Consider the following 17,997-nt stretch of genomic DNA (forward strand, 5'->3'; position numbering starts at 1 on the left):
CTTCAACATCTTGCAGCGTGATTTCGACAAGATTCAGCGATATTGCGACGACTGGAAACTGAAAATAAATGTCCAGAAGTCAGAGACAATTCTGTTCCGGACTCCGTTGGCTAGGGCCACGAGGGATACGTGTAAGAATTGGCGCAAGATGGTCATCGTTGATCTTCATGGGCAGCCATTGGCGAGCAAAAGTGTAGTGAAGTACCTCGGTATCTGGTTAGATCAGTATTTATATTTCGACAGACATATAAATGCTGCTCTGACCAGGGCCAGAGGAGCCTTCGCTCTGACGAAACAACTGTTTTATAGCAGTCGGCTTGACCCCAGAGTGAAGGTAATTTGCTACATGGCCCTCATACGGCCAATGATCGTTAATGGTTGTCCTGTGTGGTTCAACGTTGCCCCTTCCCAGATGGAGAAGTTTCGGGTGTTCGAGCGGCAGTGTTTACGACGCTGTACCGGCTTATATCGAACAGCCGAATCTTCTTATGTGCATTACTATTCAAACGAGGTCCTATACAACGGGGCTCGAATCAACAGAATTGACAATTTCGTGATAAAACTCGTTCGAGGTCACATTGCAAGAGCTATGTCTTCGACCAACAATTTAATTTTCGGGGCGTTCTATCCGAACGACGAGTATTTTGAGAGTGCACGCTTGAGCGGCTTCATTCCCCAGAGGCATTCCTCTTTTAAGACAAATGCGGTCTGATACAGGATAGATTGGCAGTTCCGTTAATCTACCACGTCAGACGAAGAACCGTGGATAGGCGACTCCTGTACAATCGGGACGTCATGTGTCCGAACGGGACCAAACTGATAGGGTGAAGCAGGAGAACCAGTTTTGGTGGCTTCAATCGGCACTTGATATTGGGTAGTCGGGATGGGGTTTTAAGCCTTGGCCGGCTTACATACTTGTTTTATAGTTTTAGGGTTTAGTTTTAAGTAGAATAGGCATGGTGGCACGAAAAAAAAAATTAAAAAAAAAAAAACAAAAAAAAAATACAAATAAAGAAAAAAAAAAAAGACAACGAAATATGAAAAACAATAATGTTAGATAGTTAGATTTGCTGCTGTGGTTGATCTAGTTTTAAGTAGTTTATAGGTAGAATAGGTAGCATAAGTTAGTTTTTAAGTTTTATTTAAGGACCTTATTTTAAGTAGTTTGTAAGTAAAAATAAATAAAAAAGGTTATTGATAATAGTTTTTTTCAAAATTTTCTAATAAAAACAAAACAAATAAAATTTAAATTGAAGTAAAATAGATCTTAAGGCCGAAAGGCATTAGTAATTAGTGTTATAGTTTAGCTTAGAGTGTCCGTATGGGACCATTAAGTTAGTTGTAAGTTATGGATAATTAGGCTAGTTTTATGAATTTTTGTCTAGCTTTAAGATAGGTTTAAGATTGAATCAAAAAAAAAATGGCACTAAATATTTATCATTCAAATCTGGTTCCCAACTTATATCACCAAGTTTGAAATTTTCTAAGACCATAACATGATCATTTGGACTTTATTATTAGGGACTGATTGACAGTTAAACATATGCAAATTATATAACTCCAATGAACTTCATGGTCGAATATAACTTACGCTTACAAATAAATTTAAGTTTGTATTTAAATTAATTTTAACTATCAACTGATCAACATCGAAATCTGATGAATAGTTATCGGAAATTAGTTCAACATCTATCTTTGCGAAATACTACAAATTGATTACAATTAAATAATTCAGAAATAAGAAGATTCTCACTTAACCAAGTTTCAATATATGATAATCTTGAGATGCAATGTATACATGCAGTTGACTCAATTTAGTTCGAATTCCACCCCCACTTTGGTAGGTTATAAATAGATTATTAAAATTTGAAACATTAGCAGTTCTTACAGCCGGAAGAAAAGAAACAACAATATCAGGTACAGTATTAACTAAAATTTCTTCGGTAGTTAAGTTCGAAACGCCAGTAGCAGGAACGAAATCGCAAACAGCAATTTCATCACCAACAGGAACAGGACCAGAAATTACAAGGATTTGGCAGACGTCAGCGGTGGCAGGAGCAACAACAGCAACAATGTCTACATAATATCATCTTCAACAACAACTAACTATTCATCAAATCGACTTTATGAAATATTGAACGGATCACTACATAATTTTTTTCGCAACAGTTTTGAAGGTTAATACTTTTAAGTCATCCAGTTTCTGTACTTTAAAACAGTTAAGTAAATTTTTACTTTTAAATTTATTGGAAATGATCTTTATTGCTAAAGAAGATTTTTCAAAGAAAACTAGGGTCAATTTCAAAATGTTTCATATTCAGAAGAAACATACATCGTTGTTGATGAACGAAATCACAGACAGCAAATGTTTTTTCGACAGATCTTATGTTTCTTCAAATTAAGGGTAAATTGAATGTATTTATTTAGTTTTTACATAATTGCTATCAACTTTTTTATTTTTTCAAAGCTCCTGCGTAAGATGTTAGTTTTTAATTTTACTAAGTAATATTGTCTCCATCACCTCTTCGGTAAAAAAGTGTCACATAAAGACAAAATATATGTATATTTTGCATAAGTTGAAGTTATTAATTTTCATATGTAATCTGACAAGACAGTTGTACGCACTTTTAACTCAATGCCTACGTGTACTTAACTGTAAATACATTTTTAATCACTTAAACAATTTCATATTCATGAATTCCATGACAGCACAATTTTGAGGATCACCCTAGAATTTCCTTGACACATTTTGTTATATTATAAGACAATCATCACAAAATGCTCCTGAATTATTATATCTATAAATATATGCAAAGGATGTATAAACATGATCGATTGATATAAATGTGTATAATATCAAATAAAACCTAGTTCACCAACATTCTAATCAAGATGTTTTCAAACTAATCAAACCCATATAATGTTTATTGCGTCCTGTACAACTACTCAATAATGATTTTCACTCAATCCATATGTATTTTAGTATTGGCCACAACAAAGGAACCTTTAAAGGTGTTTCCAATGCACACAGTATAACCAAACAATTATATTATTGCATCGTGATTCAGCTCTTATAGTCAAAACAGCCACTATACATAAGGTGGGTGGTATCTATATGGTGTCCTGTGACAAGCCAAAAGGAGAATTTATATTGACGTGCACGCACTGAATAGCAGCGAGAGTTATATAGCGTATACCGTTAGGTATAAACATTTTCACATAAAACCAAACACATAACAAAACTTATGTCACTTACCTGCATTCTCGATCCTCTTTGCATAAATCAGCCACAACGTGACATGCTGGCGGTGGATGGTAAAATATTCCATTTGAATTTTGCAGATTTATACTATCGGGTGGTCTTTGGGCACACACTGGATGAAGCTTTTCCTGGGCAATCATGCACATATCGTGGCGATTCGTTGTTTTCCTAGTAAAAAATAGAAATAAGAACAAATTTGACATTTAAAGAATTTATTATATCTTAATATTAAATTTTTCCAAAGTTATAGCAAAAACGGATCCCAGAATCTTCGATCACAACCAACAATACAAAATTAAAAACATTAGAAGAAATAGCTCTTTAAATTGTTGTACCACTTTCTTAATAGGAGTTTTTTATGTTAGAAAGGCCTTAAAGGGTGAAAAGGCTCCCCATGTTTGTTGTTTGAAAATTTTCAAGGAAAAACTACAATTTTACATTTTACAACATGGATTTTTCTCCCGGTGAGTTAACTGGGTCCACTGAGCTTTCGCCTTTGTTGTAAAACTTAGTTATGAAATTCACCCGATGAACTTCATTATCAATTCCTAGGACTTCCTTATCACTTCTGAACTTACGTATCAACGTTGTCAGTTTCTGACATGCCCAAATATTCTACGACATCCTAGATGCTCTGTAATTAAATATTTTTGTGTATGAATCGGATCGAAATTAGAAAATCATAATAAAATGCAGGGCTTTTTGAGTTTTAATCAATTTAACCTTCATGAAAAAGTGTCAATGGAAAATCATATTAAAATGTCTTGTACCTTTCTCAAATAAGTCAATATTGATATCAACAACGAGTATCAACAATTGAATTACTAATAAAGAAAAATGCACTTTTGGATTTTTGCTGATTTGTTTTCATTTCTACTTTTGAGTAAAATATTGGAATGTCAACTTTTAAGTGCTGATTCCAAAAAGGTATAATTACTCTCAGTAAGATTTTAATTTGAAAAACAAATCCTTTATAAATATTTATGATATATGTACATTCATTTCTGAACTTTATTTTTATTTAATTAAGAAGTATTGACTTCAGATTCATTTCGAAATTGACTGATTATAGAAACTGTATAAAATGGGCAAGGGTTGTGATTCCAAATAAGTTTGAACAACATGTCCGTGGCGCAGATCTATCGACAATCCTTCAACTTTCCTGCTTCGGATTTGGTGATAGCAAAAGGTTCGAAAACATTTAAAACTGTCACTTTTACTCATTTTCGGAATTTTATAAAAGAGTTTAATATATTCTCAAAAGGACGACATTTTTTCGGGAACATTCTCGATGTATCACCCTTATTTCTTTATAGCTAAGTAGAGATGTTTTTGACTCACTGCCATTAGATTTCGATGATGTACTTTCGTAAGCAAAATTTTGTTTCAGTCAAAAATTTATCTGACTTGGTTTGTGGTTTATGTTGAAATCGTTTCACTTTCTCTTTGGTCACTACAACTACTGCAAAAGGTGTTGTAGGAGATACCCAACTACTCCACATGAACTCCTAAAGGCCAATGTCCGGTACAAACCGCAACAATCCTGGCTATGTCTTGCCTTGGCCTGCATAGAAGATCGTTTGTACGGGTTTTATTATAGGTGGGCCATATCTTCCTAGATATAATGCAGTTGGGTAAATTGCTCCACCTTCGGTTTGATTCAGTTTGGTAGATTGAAAAGATTTTACCCTTCATAGCAAGAGGAATGTTAACCATTTCCGCAAGTGAGCTATGAAGGGCCGATCCTTGCCTGGCTAGCTCGTCATCCCGTTCATTTCCCATGATACCACTATGGCCGGAATCCAGATCAGGGTGACACCACGACATTGCTGGACCAATTTAGATCAGGATATGGCCGAGTTAATGGCTTTGATAACTGCCTGACTGCCGTGTTTCGGTTTTGGTTTGGGCTTTGTTTAAGTATCTTACATGCCTCCCTTATTGCCAGCAGTTTAGCCTGAAAAAAGCTAGCAAAGTCATTATGCCTAAAGGATTTAGCTACATTTAGGGACTCGGAAAAGATCCCAGAGCCAACTCCGCACTCCATCTTTGAGCCGTTAGTAAAGATGGTTGTGTCGAAACCTATCGGCACGATGTTATCCTTCCAATCTTCTCTGGATGGGAAAATAACCTTAAAACCCTTACTAAGGCTCAAAGTAGGAGTGCAGTAGTCAGTGCCTACCGAGATAATATCTGATTGAATCAATTTCGTTGTGTTGCTGTGACCATAAGGTTTTGACAACCAGCTGTTTGATTCTTTCAGCTTAATAGCGCTGCAGGAAACTATGTATTTAATAAAAAGGTCGATTGGTAGAAGATGCAAAATAACGTTTAAGGTGTCCGTTGGACAAGCTGTTCTCTGAACCTTCTTTAGCTTATCAATATTATAGGCTTTGTAAAGAGCAGGCCACCACACAATCGACCCATATGTTAAGATTGGACGTACTACGGCTGTGTACAAGCAAGTTCTTATAGACGAATTGAAAGTTCAAAAAGCATTAAGGTTGATGATCTTTTTGTGGGTATATTAAAGGGTAATACGATGGTTAAGACCTTTAGAAAATATTAAAAGCTCACTTGTACGCTCTAAAGACCTGTTAAAATCTGCAAATTACTTATAATTAGAGATTAAATGAAGTTAAAAATGTAAATTTCTCTTAACTGACTCTTAACAATTTGACGCAGTGTTGCCTTTTCTTTCTCAAGCAAGAGGACAGGCATGGCGAGGCTTTGCATTTTTATATATTTAGTGTTAAAAAGGTTCCTACAACTTTTTGTAACACTCAAAAAAACATCAACAAAATTATTTTGTTTGTTTGTTAACAACAAAAATTGTAAAAACAAAAACTTAGATCATTAGGTTAGTTCATTTTCGGAATACGAATAGACACCCTGTTTGAAAACGAAGAGGGAAATTTTGTATATCCACTTGTTTAAATTTGTTTTTGTTTTCAAATAAATCGATTGGAGAAGAATTAAAATTTTTATCACGGAACTCAAAGGTGATCATTTTAACAGAATATTGGAAAAATTGAGACACTTGTTTTATGTTTAATAAAAACCGTAGTTTCGGATTTATTTGTGTGCTTCCATTACAGAGATGGGAAAATGTATTGAGAGCTACTTTCTGAGCACACCTATTTTTTGAACTGTCAACTCTTAACTGGAAGTAAAATCTTTTCCAGGCGAAACTTCTGATAGCTTTTCAATATTCAAAAAAATACGATTTTCCGAGCGAAACTGATGAAACTAATTAAAAGATATTAGTAAATTGTAATATATTTTCATGACTCTAAGTTCACCATAAATGATGTCGATGATTTTGCTACATATTTTCAAGACTCGTTTCGAATGATTTGTTTGTAACTGCGTCTGGAAATATTGATGCTTTGCAATAATAAATAAAAATAAAAAGTTGTCAATTATATTTTTCTAAAAAATTAAACCTAAGTCAACAATATTATTTTACATATGATGAAATAAGTTTGATTTCAATATCTGTTTATGTTCCCGAGATATGTATGTATGTCGAAACCAAATTTTGGAAAATTTTGAGTCATTTTTTTAAGGTTTTTCTTTCATATAAGAAAATTCCGTTAAGAAAACCGGGCCTAGTGACTTACAACTCTCAACTATACCTGTGTGCGAGTACTGTTGTCAGGGATGGAGAGGACCAACAGTTTTAAGCCGAATCCGAACTCTAATTTGAGATATCACTTTTAATGACAAGAACTACTCTTGGAGAATTTGTCAATTCCTCGCACAGACAGGGATTGAACCCAAGACCTCTGGAATGACAGTCTTCAACCTAACCATCAAGCCACATTTTTTTTTTTTTTGAAGTGAATGCTTCTTAATTATTTTCGACATATTCGTAGAAAGCATTATTTTTAATTTTATACCAATTTGATATCACTTCACAATGTTTAATATAAAATTTGATAGAAGTCACTTTCTCGCCTGCTTTTTGAGATATGTACGATGAAAAAAGGTATCTCAAACGTACCAACATAGGTGTATTTAGGGACCTTGAAACTTCGAGAAATTCAAAAATGTTCAATTTGACAAATTGGACCGATTACAATAGGTTCTATGGAAAGTTAATAAAATAAAATTGTTCAACTTCTTTTCTATGAAATGTGTTGTCGAAACTCAAAAACTTGTGTCCAATTCCTGAATTCTTGTCATCTTGCTTCTTAAACTGACAGGAAGTACTTAAGTAAGCATGTCAAAATACTGATAAATTTAAATAAATGTACTCTGTGCTGCAAATTAAATATAATGTTCTTTAATCAAATCGCAATTGAACCTTTAAACTACTTAGACTTGTCCATGTTTCAATTGATTCATCCATCCTATATGTTAGTTAGCTGAAAACCTGTATAACAAAAATTGGTTAAGGATAATTGCATTTAATTAATATGCTTTGCTTTGAAAACTCAACGAGTAGACGAGAGTGCCTACCAATGATTTGATATAGAAATAATACTTAACTAGTATACTCGTACATGAGTTCATTATGATGAGGCTTATTTTCAAAAACCATATTCTATGTGTACCTAACCTATACCTCGTACATTGAAAAGTTAACATTATTAGTTTCAGTTAACACAAATCCCTCTGACAAAATAATATCAATCATCACTCCAACCGAACTCCTTCAACTGCACTGATTTTGAACAACAACTTTTTGTAAGGCTCGATGCCAAAGTGTACTTTATATATGCACCCTCTGATGCATCAGAACCACTATCTACAACTTGTTCTGTTTGTTGGCAATACTATAGACATCTCCGTTCAAATATATTACAATTTACTGCAGCGGCGGGTGCTCAACTCAAAATCAACTTTTTGTTACTCGTTTCATTGAATTCGAATACAAAAATGCAACAAAATATAACGAATCGAAACGAGAACAACACAAACAACATCATCTGAAAACTGAAATCTGAAAACTGAAAACTATAACCTAAGCACCTATTGAACGGAAGCCACATCAACAGAAGTCAACCTCTCCACACTGTATGCAGCATAGTGCATACCGCACTTCGAATACCGAATACCGAATACCGAATACTGAACACCGAACACTCAAACACTCAATAAAACGCAACGGAAGAGGAGCAGTGAATTGTTAAGCTCTGATCTGAAATGGATTAAGTGTCTTCAAAAATATTACTAGGTAGGTACTCACTTGCAGAGGCAAAAAGCAATATCCAGATTTAGGTCCTCGTGCGGACCCTTATAGAAGGCTTGTAGTGAATTCATGCACGCATTCCGATTACATCGATGCATTTCACAATGCATTAGCATAGGCTGCAGGGATGTCGAGCAGGACGGATCCTCCCTGCATGTATCCAATGCCGTGTGACAGGTACTCTAGAATGGAAGAAGAAAACCATCCCCCAAAATGATGGTAGTAGGCACATGGCCCAAAGGGGAAAAGTACATATAAATATATAGTTACAATAACGAGACGAGAATTGTGACGAGATTTTAACAAAACTGAGAGTGGCCTCTGATGCTCTGGCTGTAGAACAACCATTACAACGACTCTACTACAACATCTACCCAACTTTCCCAACTATACAATTGTTGTTGTACGAATACAACGACAATAACAAAAAAAAAAAAAGAGAATAGTGTCCTTAAGGTGCAATGCGTCAAGGACCACCCATCCATCACGCATTCTATGTGCCATTATTAAGTGGGGAACACTCTTATGATGTATAGCACTCCACTTAGCCTTTACAGCCATATAAGCTCAATAGTTAACATCCTATAGATATAGGCAGGTTAGGTAGATGTAAGGTAGTTTCTGTTTTGTTCAAGGACCTTCTCTTCTGATTTATTCCGTTATTGTTCACTCACCTGAAAATGTTGCTTAATTATTTCCGATGAGAGGTCCGCTTCAACGTCCTGGCCACCTGGAGTGCGTTTGTGTGATGTTTTTTGTGTTTTTTTTTATATATATTATATATATATATAATATTTTTTTGTTGTAGTTTTATTTATATATATATTTTTTTTTTGATGATATAATAGTCCACATAGTGATAGGGGAGATTGATTTCAGTTATTTTTTGATAAATTTCATTAATGACACGAGTTTTTCAAATCCAATTTTATTATTTTTAGTTTAGTTTTTTTGATTTTGATTTTTGTGTCCACGTTGTGATGTGAGACGAATTTCGATAGACCAATGAAAAGATAGAGATACAAAAGAGCGAAATTTGTATTTATGTCTTAAGTGTATTGAGTATTAGTGAAGGGAAAAAGTTTCATTAAAATTATTTTATTTAAACTAAAACAAAAAAGAAATTAAAAACAAATAAAAAACATAAGAAATATTTTATCATATTTTATACTTAAAATACCTAGACCAATATTCTGTTCATTATTTTCATATATGTCATAAGTTATATATTTTTAAGACAATAAACAGTACACAATGAACATTACACAGTTTTACGTATTTTAATTACCAAAGTTACCGTTAAAATCAATACTATGGTTTTCAAAATTAAAGAACCATTTCTTCAAAATACAAAAATAACCCCTGTTAAATTAACCAGTTATCAGGTTAATTTTTTCAACTTATAATTTGATCTAGTAAAGTTTGTAAGTACCCCAAAACAATTTGTATGAGTCACATTTTATTTAACATTTGGGTTCGTAAAATGTATTTTACAATTATTCTTGTTTAGATAAAAAAGTTCTTGTTGATTTAACATGATAATTGTAAAATGATTCCTACATTTTCTACTCTCGTGACTGTATAGTAAACGGTTGTAAGTTTTGGTTAGAAGATGTTGTGTTGTTACTTTTGAAAGGAAAGGATTTTTACATCCAATATATGTCTTGATATGTATTTTTCTTGTATTTTTGGCAATGTCCTTGATTAAGGTTAACACGGTTCTAAGTTGAATTGAACCTTTGGACATGGTTAATTCAATTTCAACCAAGGTACTTAAGAAATCTTGAAATTTATATTTGATTCAAACTAAAGTATTTATGAATTCAAGAAATTTGCCTTTACTTAAATGCAGGCAAATTCTCAAAAACATGACAACTTAATTTTTTTTTTTTAATCTTGAATCCGATTTTTTGATGATTAACCTTTAGCAGATTTCCCTCAATCGTTATCAAAAAGTTGATTTCATGTTAAAAATAATATATATCTTCAATTTTTATTAACTTATTTTAAACTCCGCAATTGACTAACTCTAGAGTTGATGTCAAATTTAAAGTAAATTGTCAAGTTGAGGATTGTATTACTCCACTTGCGTAGTTTTTTAATTCAAAAGTAAGGTTTTTAAAGTTGTTCTGCTTAAAGTTTTAAAATATTCTCTAGGAGATTTCAAATTGTTATTTTTCGTCCTTTTAAAAATTACAGTTTGTGCTTTTTTAAAACGTAAAGCAAACTTTTAAAAATGATTTCTGGGCCAAGTACAAGTTTCTTTTAAAAAATTGATTGATGATTGTGAAAAACTCTCCCAAAAAATAACTTTTTGAGAACATATAAATGTATACATGTAGTTCAAAAAGTATGTTATTAAATACTGGATTTAATAACAATTTGATAGACCAAATATAAGGTTAAGTTGTCAAATTTCGCATTTCTTGCAGGCTAAGAAAATCATATAATCTAAATTTTAAGTGGAGGGAGAGCTTGTTTTAAAAAAAAATAAAATCGAATCTTAAGGATTAAGCTGATTTCAATTTAATTTTTTTAATTTTGAAAATTTTCAAGTTAAAACAATATTTGGAAAAAAATAATAACATGTTTGAAGAAGAGTTATCTATTTGCTGCAAAGTTTGTTTGTTTGTTTGTTATAATCTCAGGAACTACTTGTCTGATTTGAAAGTTTTTACTGTTATAGCATATTTATTAAGCCAGGCTATAGGCTAAACAATATCACTCTAAGACTAATCCAAGAGGAGCACCAAAAAAGATATGCTTCAAAGTAGAGAATCTTCCCGATTTCAAGAGGTTTCCACCATGTGCGCTTCGGAAACGATTAAAAATAAGAATTGTCTGTCTTTTTGTAAGTTGGCTCACTATAACCTTTTTTATGAAAACCAAATTTGTATTAAAGTAAAGCATACTATTAACGCTGCGGAGCGCTATTGGTAAAATATGCAAGATTTTAATTTGGCACAATTTTTATAGGAAATCACTAACTTTGGCAAAATAAAATATTTAATTTTGTAATAATTTTATAGTTTTTTTCAAAATTTTATATCGTATTTCTTTAAAAAGTATTTTAGTTACATATTTGTTCAAATAAAATTTATTAAAACCGTGCTCAGAGTCAATTCGAAAATAGGATTTTTTCGGATTGAAATTTCTTATTAAAAACAAATAGGTTTTTATATTTTGTCACAATCTAGCTAACTAATTTGTCATTTTAAAGTTTGTTTAGTATCTGATTAAAAATCTAAAGCATTGCTTGATCCTTCCTTGCGTGTTTCCATTTCTTAGAGAATGATCAAATTGGATATTTTGACGACTTTTGAATTAATTCTCAAAAGGGTTTTGGTAGAAAATTTGATTTCCAATATTTGAACATGACAAATCAAAAGAAGGGAAGAAAATATTATTAATAATATATATTATTTTTAAACAAATGTTTAATATGACGTAATAGTTTTTCTAATAAAGATTTGTAGAAATTAAAGGCAGTGTTTTCTCGCAAATTCAACTTTATCATAAACGTACCCTTGAACTTTTGATCAAGCTGTGAATAATTACACCATTTTGAACTTTGTAAAGTTGGAAAACGAAGAACGTTCTAAATCTAGTGCAACAACTTAAAAAATGTTAAAATCAATTTTAATTTGAACATTTAATGAATAAGTTTTCAGTTCGATCGGTTCTGTTGGTCTTACGAAAATCCTTTTGGGGTATGTTCAAAAACATTACTCAATTAAAAACAAAGATATTTATAGTGTAAGAATAGTTCGTGTCGTGGTGGTGGTGATATTAGCTTATTATCTTTAGGTAATATTAAAACACGATACAGTCTATTGAGACAATGCAACGTTAATTCTAATTTAAAAACAAATCGTATTCCGTTAAGGGATGTCATTGTTCAGAAAATAATTAAATGTGCCGTTTAATGCAATATTACTAAATAAAAGTGACGTGTGAGTTAAAAAAGGACTTGACAATTCATCAATCAACACGTTCATGGATGCAACTTGACTTCAAGATACTCAGCCACACATTTCGACCACAACGGCTTCAATTTTGCGTTCAATGTTTGCTCTGAGCTCTTTCAACGTCGCATACTCAAGTGGATATTACTACCCTTATTATGTAAAGACACACTAGGCAAGGTAGAGAGGGCTTGAAAGGATGTGCACATTGGTTTTGAATTCCTAAATATTGCAATGACTCGGAAAGAATTCCACATTTGCGTTGTACTGCTAAAGAACGAATCTCTGTACTCGACACTACGACTGAAGTTGGGTTGGTTGATGAGCATTCCTAGAAGCGCGAGTATTATGGTTGAACTGTTTAAGGGGCTATTTCACTAGAGCATAAACAGTTAAAACAACGGTAGTAGAGGGTGAGACAAAAAACTTTACGACGATGTTCGAGCGATGTAAATGATCCTATGATGGTATTATCACCAATCAATCTAAATTTTCTATGTTCAATACTGTCCAAGAGGTTTAAATAAGTTGCAGGAGCACTAGCCAAGATGGGAGTTATACTCAATTAAATCCAAACACCTTGCGCAATTTTTGGTGACATCGCGTATGTAAGTTCCACAAAAAGTGGTCTCAAGAATATTTAGATGTTCAGTCTCATTGTTGCAAGTGCCATCCATGGCTAATGGCAAGGTTGGTTTATCTCGCTTCAACGATACAAGACACCATTGAGTTTGAAGCATTCCCCATTGTACAATGCTGTTCAGGTCGGAATTTAATACCCTAATCATATTTTGTCGTTGCAGCTTCACATACAAAGAAGAGGGATGTGATTCTGAAAACGAGTATGAAAAGTCGAGAGAACTATCTTCAGCAAAACAATGCATTGAATTAGAAGTTCCAAACAGAAGATCATTGATTAAAAATGACAAAGAGTGTTGGAGATAGAACAAAGCCCTAGGGCACGCCAGCGTTTATTTTGAGGTTTTCAGACTTGGTCCAATGAAGTAAAGGTCATTAAGAAGCTTTCGATCTTTGAGATATTTCTTGAGCTGATAATTAATCAGCGTTTCCATGACCTTGGAAAGAAGGGACGTAGATGCAATAGGTCGGTAACTAGACGATTAGGAAGATTCGCCTTTTTTGGGAATGGGCTGGACAAATGCAGTTTTCCATCCGCTTAGAACGAGACCTGAGGAGTAGGATAGATATAAAAGCTTACATAGAGGTTTCGCCAGCGTTGAAGATAACCTTTTCAGAACAATAGAGGGGATATTTGGACCAGCGAATTTATAAATTTTAAGATTTTGTACAGCTCTCACTACAGTACGAGTGCGAAAAAATATTGGTCGCATAGAATCACTAAATCGCTCTAATCACTAAATCGCGCTAAATTGGTGGCAAACTGCCTAGCAAAGGGATTAGCTTTCTCTAAGGAGGTAACAAAAGGAGTATTAACGAGCGTAGGAACCGATGAAGAGGAAGAATTCATGTTTTTTACAAATGACCAAAAATTTGTACTGCCTTTAAGACATTGCAGTATTTTTTTCCGTTATTTGTGTTCATGTACAAATTTGGTGCGTCGAATATGGGCAGGCCTTCCTGGCATTTTTGGGCTTTTTCCGGCTTTCCTCAGTACGGTTGGCTTTACAGCAACGGAAACTTACTTCTTTGACCCAATTAACCACGTTACAGCTCGCATCAAACCATGCGTTTTCCTTCTGTCTGATTCTTTTAACAATGTTCGGAATAAAAGTTTCCATTCCCAGGAGAATCAAACTTGTGTTCATATCAGCGCTGGGTCAACGTCACTATCGAGGAAGCATAGTGACCAGTTAATAATTCTGAAGTAATTATTGAGACCGTCCCAGTTGGCTTTCTCGTATTGCCAAATGGTTATCTTAGGAGCTCTTTCTTTAGCTGAGCATTTTTGACACGAGAAATTTGCTGATAGAACACAATGGTCAGATGTGCCAAAAGGAGATAGAACACTAACAGTAAACTTATCAAGGTCAGAGGAAATAAACAAGTCAAGAGTGTTTTCAGCTCGACCTTCCACGTCCGATATTCAGTTGGGCTCGTTGGCCAACTGAGTTAAGTGGTTCAACTAAGCGAAGATTTCAGCACACCACTGGCCTGAATATTGAAGCCATGAAGAATTGTGTACATTGAAATCGCTTGAATCAACCATTTTAGTGTGAGTATTTGCAAATACCATATTGTGGTAAGAGCTAATAAGCAACATCATTATTTATGTATATGGCGAGACCATGATGGGAAAACAATAAAGTCACCAAGCTATACCCATGAATACAAAATTCAGCAGGATCAGAATTCTCACCTATTTATTGCTGTATGGCTTGTAGCAACATCAATGTCCACATGTCCTCCAAGTCCATACCTACTAATTTGGGCCGAAAAATATTGGCTTACTATGCCGCAATACCATCCACAGTAACGTCAGGATCGCTTTCTGGCATGCAACCCACTCCAAACAGTTATATTTTGTGGATGAATTGGTGATCAATAAATATGGATTTTCACCCGACAAAAATGAGCTTTGTCATTTAAAAATAAACATTCGTTGGTGTACTTAATTACCATTATGAAAATGTTGCCTTTGCTGAATAAATTGATAAGTACAGTTTGACGATTAGTGAAAGGCTAAGTTCAAAGTTGTCTCAAGCTTAAAATGGAAAAAATTGTCAATTAACCAAACATAAATTCAGATTAGCTAAATTTTAAGCTAGCAAACAAATCATTATTATTAATCCAATTCTTTGAATGCTAATATTGTAAATTAATCTCTCTTAATTAATTAAATAACTCTACCTTTCAATGTTAATATTTTTTGATTATATATTTTTCAAAACATTTCTATTGAAAAAATATATCTTTTTTCAATCACAGTTTTGTATAATTGTAACAGAAATCAGTTGCAACCTAATACTAAAATATTAAAATTCAATTTGCATCGGTTAATCATCCTTAATCCTAAAGAGTAATTTTACTCAAAGGACACTCTTAATAAGGATAATAAATTATATAATAAAATAATTTAATGCAAAAAAAAAGATCCCTTCCTGTTAAAATTTAATTACAAACAAATATTTGTTATTTTATAGAATCAAATGAACTTAATCATACAAATAAATCTAAAAAAAATAGTTTCAAACCTTAATCCTTTGAATTTGACCTGATTTATTCAGATACATACACACAAATTCATATTAAGTACCTACTTATAATTCCCATAGCAACTTAAATAAAAGAGTACAGGAATTTGTGTTTCAAATTCCAGAAAAAAATGGTACACCTAAAACGTAGTTAGATAAAGCTTTACTTCAAATCTTTTATGTGAATAAGTCTTTTTTAATGAACGTAATATTTAGGTACACGTACGATAAAAAAGATAACATTTAAATTAATTTAATATCCTTTAAATTTATTCAAATGAATTCTCAAAAAATATTTTGAAAATTCATATATGTTGATATGTAAGTTCTATAAAAACCGCAATTTTGTAAAGCAAAGTTTATTTGCTTCTGTTTTTTAAATGTGAATCCACCCAAAAAAACCTGACGACACAAAATCAAAAACCAAGCAATAATAAAGGAAAAATCAAAATAAAATGATTTGGTTAAATGAAATCAAATTAAAATGAAATATGCACGCAACATAGAATCATAATAATATAAAAATAAAAACTCAACAAAAAAAGAAATCATTATTTATTTAAAATTATAGTGTCGGTGCGAGTGAATTAATAAACCAAACAAAACTGCAACTGTTATCAATAAAACAAAAATAAAATAAGAACAAAAACTATTTATTCAGTATGTACATCACGAAATATATTTAGATACATTTTTTTTTACTAAATAATAATAATAATAAAATTCACACACACACACACGATGTGTTTGTACAGCATTTTCGGTCGAATAGCGGTCTAAATATGTAGCTAATGTTTTATTAAAAAAAAAATAATAATAAAATAATGTTCGCACAAAATACCTCTAGATTCCCTCATTAAATTTGTATTTCATTTTATTTTTTTAGATGATTCTATTAAAAGCTTAGAGTTTATCGAAATACAAAAACAAAAATCTTCACTTACTACCCCTAGAGAATTGTTTTATTTTAATTGTCATTCTGTTAATATATTTTCGTATTTAATTTTTCACAGGTACCTTACACAGGTAGCCTATGTTTTATATATTTTAAGCTTTTACATTAACTTCATGGGGGAGTGCGAAAATTCCCTTGATAGGAATTATTTATCTGAAATTAATTTTGCGGTTAAAACCTATTTTTATTTATCGTATTTTTTTCGTTATATTTTAATTTTTTAATTATGTACCTGCCACAGCTGCAGCTGATGTAATTATTGCAAATAAATAAATTAATTGAATATGGAATGAAAATCAATTTATAGTTGTAACAAAAAAAAATATATAGATATGTAGATTCCTACGTCACTGTTTGAAAATATAAATAAAATAAAAATATATATGAAGCCATGATTGAATTGAATATAATTATAAATTATACACACAAATAAATTGACTAAAATTATAATAAACATAATAAAGCATTTAATCGAAAAAAAATGTGTTTTGTATCAATTTTGGTTTAAAGAAAAAAAAATATTCAAAATATAAGAAAAACATGAAAATATGATTTTTGTTTTGTATATTTTTGTGTGCAAAGGAAAAAATTTTAAAATCAGCGTGCTTAATTTTTCTTTTTTCATTTAATTAACAGGAAAAATATTTAAAGGAAATTAACAAAGCAAATCTTTTAATTTTTATAATATATAATTTTTTTTTCTTAAATTTATAATTGAACTTCAATTGAATATTTATTTATAAAATAGCGAACAACGAACATTTAAGAAAAAATCTTTTATTTTTTAATAATTATAAACCTGGGGAAAATTTGAATTATTTAGGTAGTACTTAATTAAAAAAAAAATTATTAAAATGTTTTTAATTTTATTCGAATTTTTTAAAATAAATAATAAATAAGTTTTGAAATTTTGCCAAATTTTAAATTTTGTTTTTAATAAATTACAAACAAAAAATTTAAATGTATATATTATTTTTTGAAATTTTAAAGTGTAAATTATAATCAAGAAACATACTTTGATAAGAACTAGTGCTGCCATCTATGATGCTAACATCTCCGGTTGCTGTTGGTGAGGTACTGCGTTGGAAATCACTCACATTAAATGGATATGTGATGACACCGTGATGTTGATTTGTATAATGTGTATTTATGGGGGCTATAAGTGGTGTATCGATGAGAGCCATATTATCCTCAAATACCCTCTGATGATAGCTTTCATCCATTCCCATTATTCTGACTGTAATAGAATTTTATATTGATTTGTTTTAAGAAAAACCAAAAACCAAAAAATATATAAAATAAATTAAACTAAAGAAATAAAACTTCAAATAACATAAACATCGCTATGTAAATTAATGTTTTTTGACTTCTTTTTTAGTTATTATCGTTTTCATCCCTTAGCTATTTTATTTATGTCTTGAACTAAATTTAAACAAGCTGTTAAT

The 17,997-nt window shown here is 31.8% G+C and overlaps 1 protein-coding gene across 4 annotated transcripts in view; it reads right to left on the reverse strand.

Moving 5' to 3' along the window:
* The window catches only part of LOC129943330 (uncharacterized), a 371,384-nt gene that overhangs the window by 58,785 nt on the left and 294,602 nt on the right, over nucleotides 1-17,997 (reverse strand). For all 4 annotated transcript variants that reach the window (XM_056052677.1, XM_056052678.1, XM_056052679.1 and 1 more), the window contains 4 exons: nucleotides 17,568-17,789; nucleotides 9,134-9,189; nucleotides 8,457-8,641; nucleotides 3,257-3,430 (listed from right to left, as the gene is read on the reverse strand). In XM_056052677.1, the coding sequence (XP_055908652.1) occupies nucleotides 3,257-3,430; nucleotides 8,457-8,641; nucleotides 9,134-9,189; nucleotides 17,568-17,789 (637 nt within the window). The remainder of the gene's footprint in view (nucleotides 1-3,256; nucleotides 3,431-8,456; nucleotides 8,642-9,133; nucleotides 9,190-17,567; nucleotides 17,790-17,997) is intronic.

This window comes from Eupeodes corollae, chromosome 1, assembly GCF_945859685.1.
Source record: "Eupeodes corollae chromosome 1, idEupCoro1.1, whole genome shotgun sequence".
NCBI lineage: Eukaryota > Metazoa > Arthropoda > Insecta > Diptera > Syrphidae > Eupeodes > Eupeodes corollae.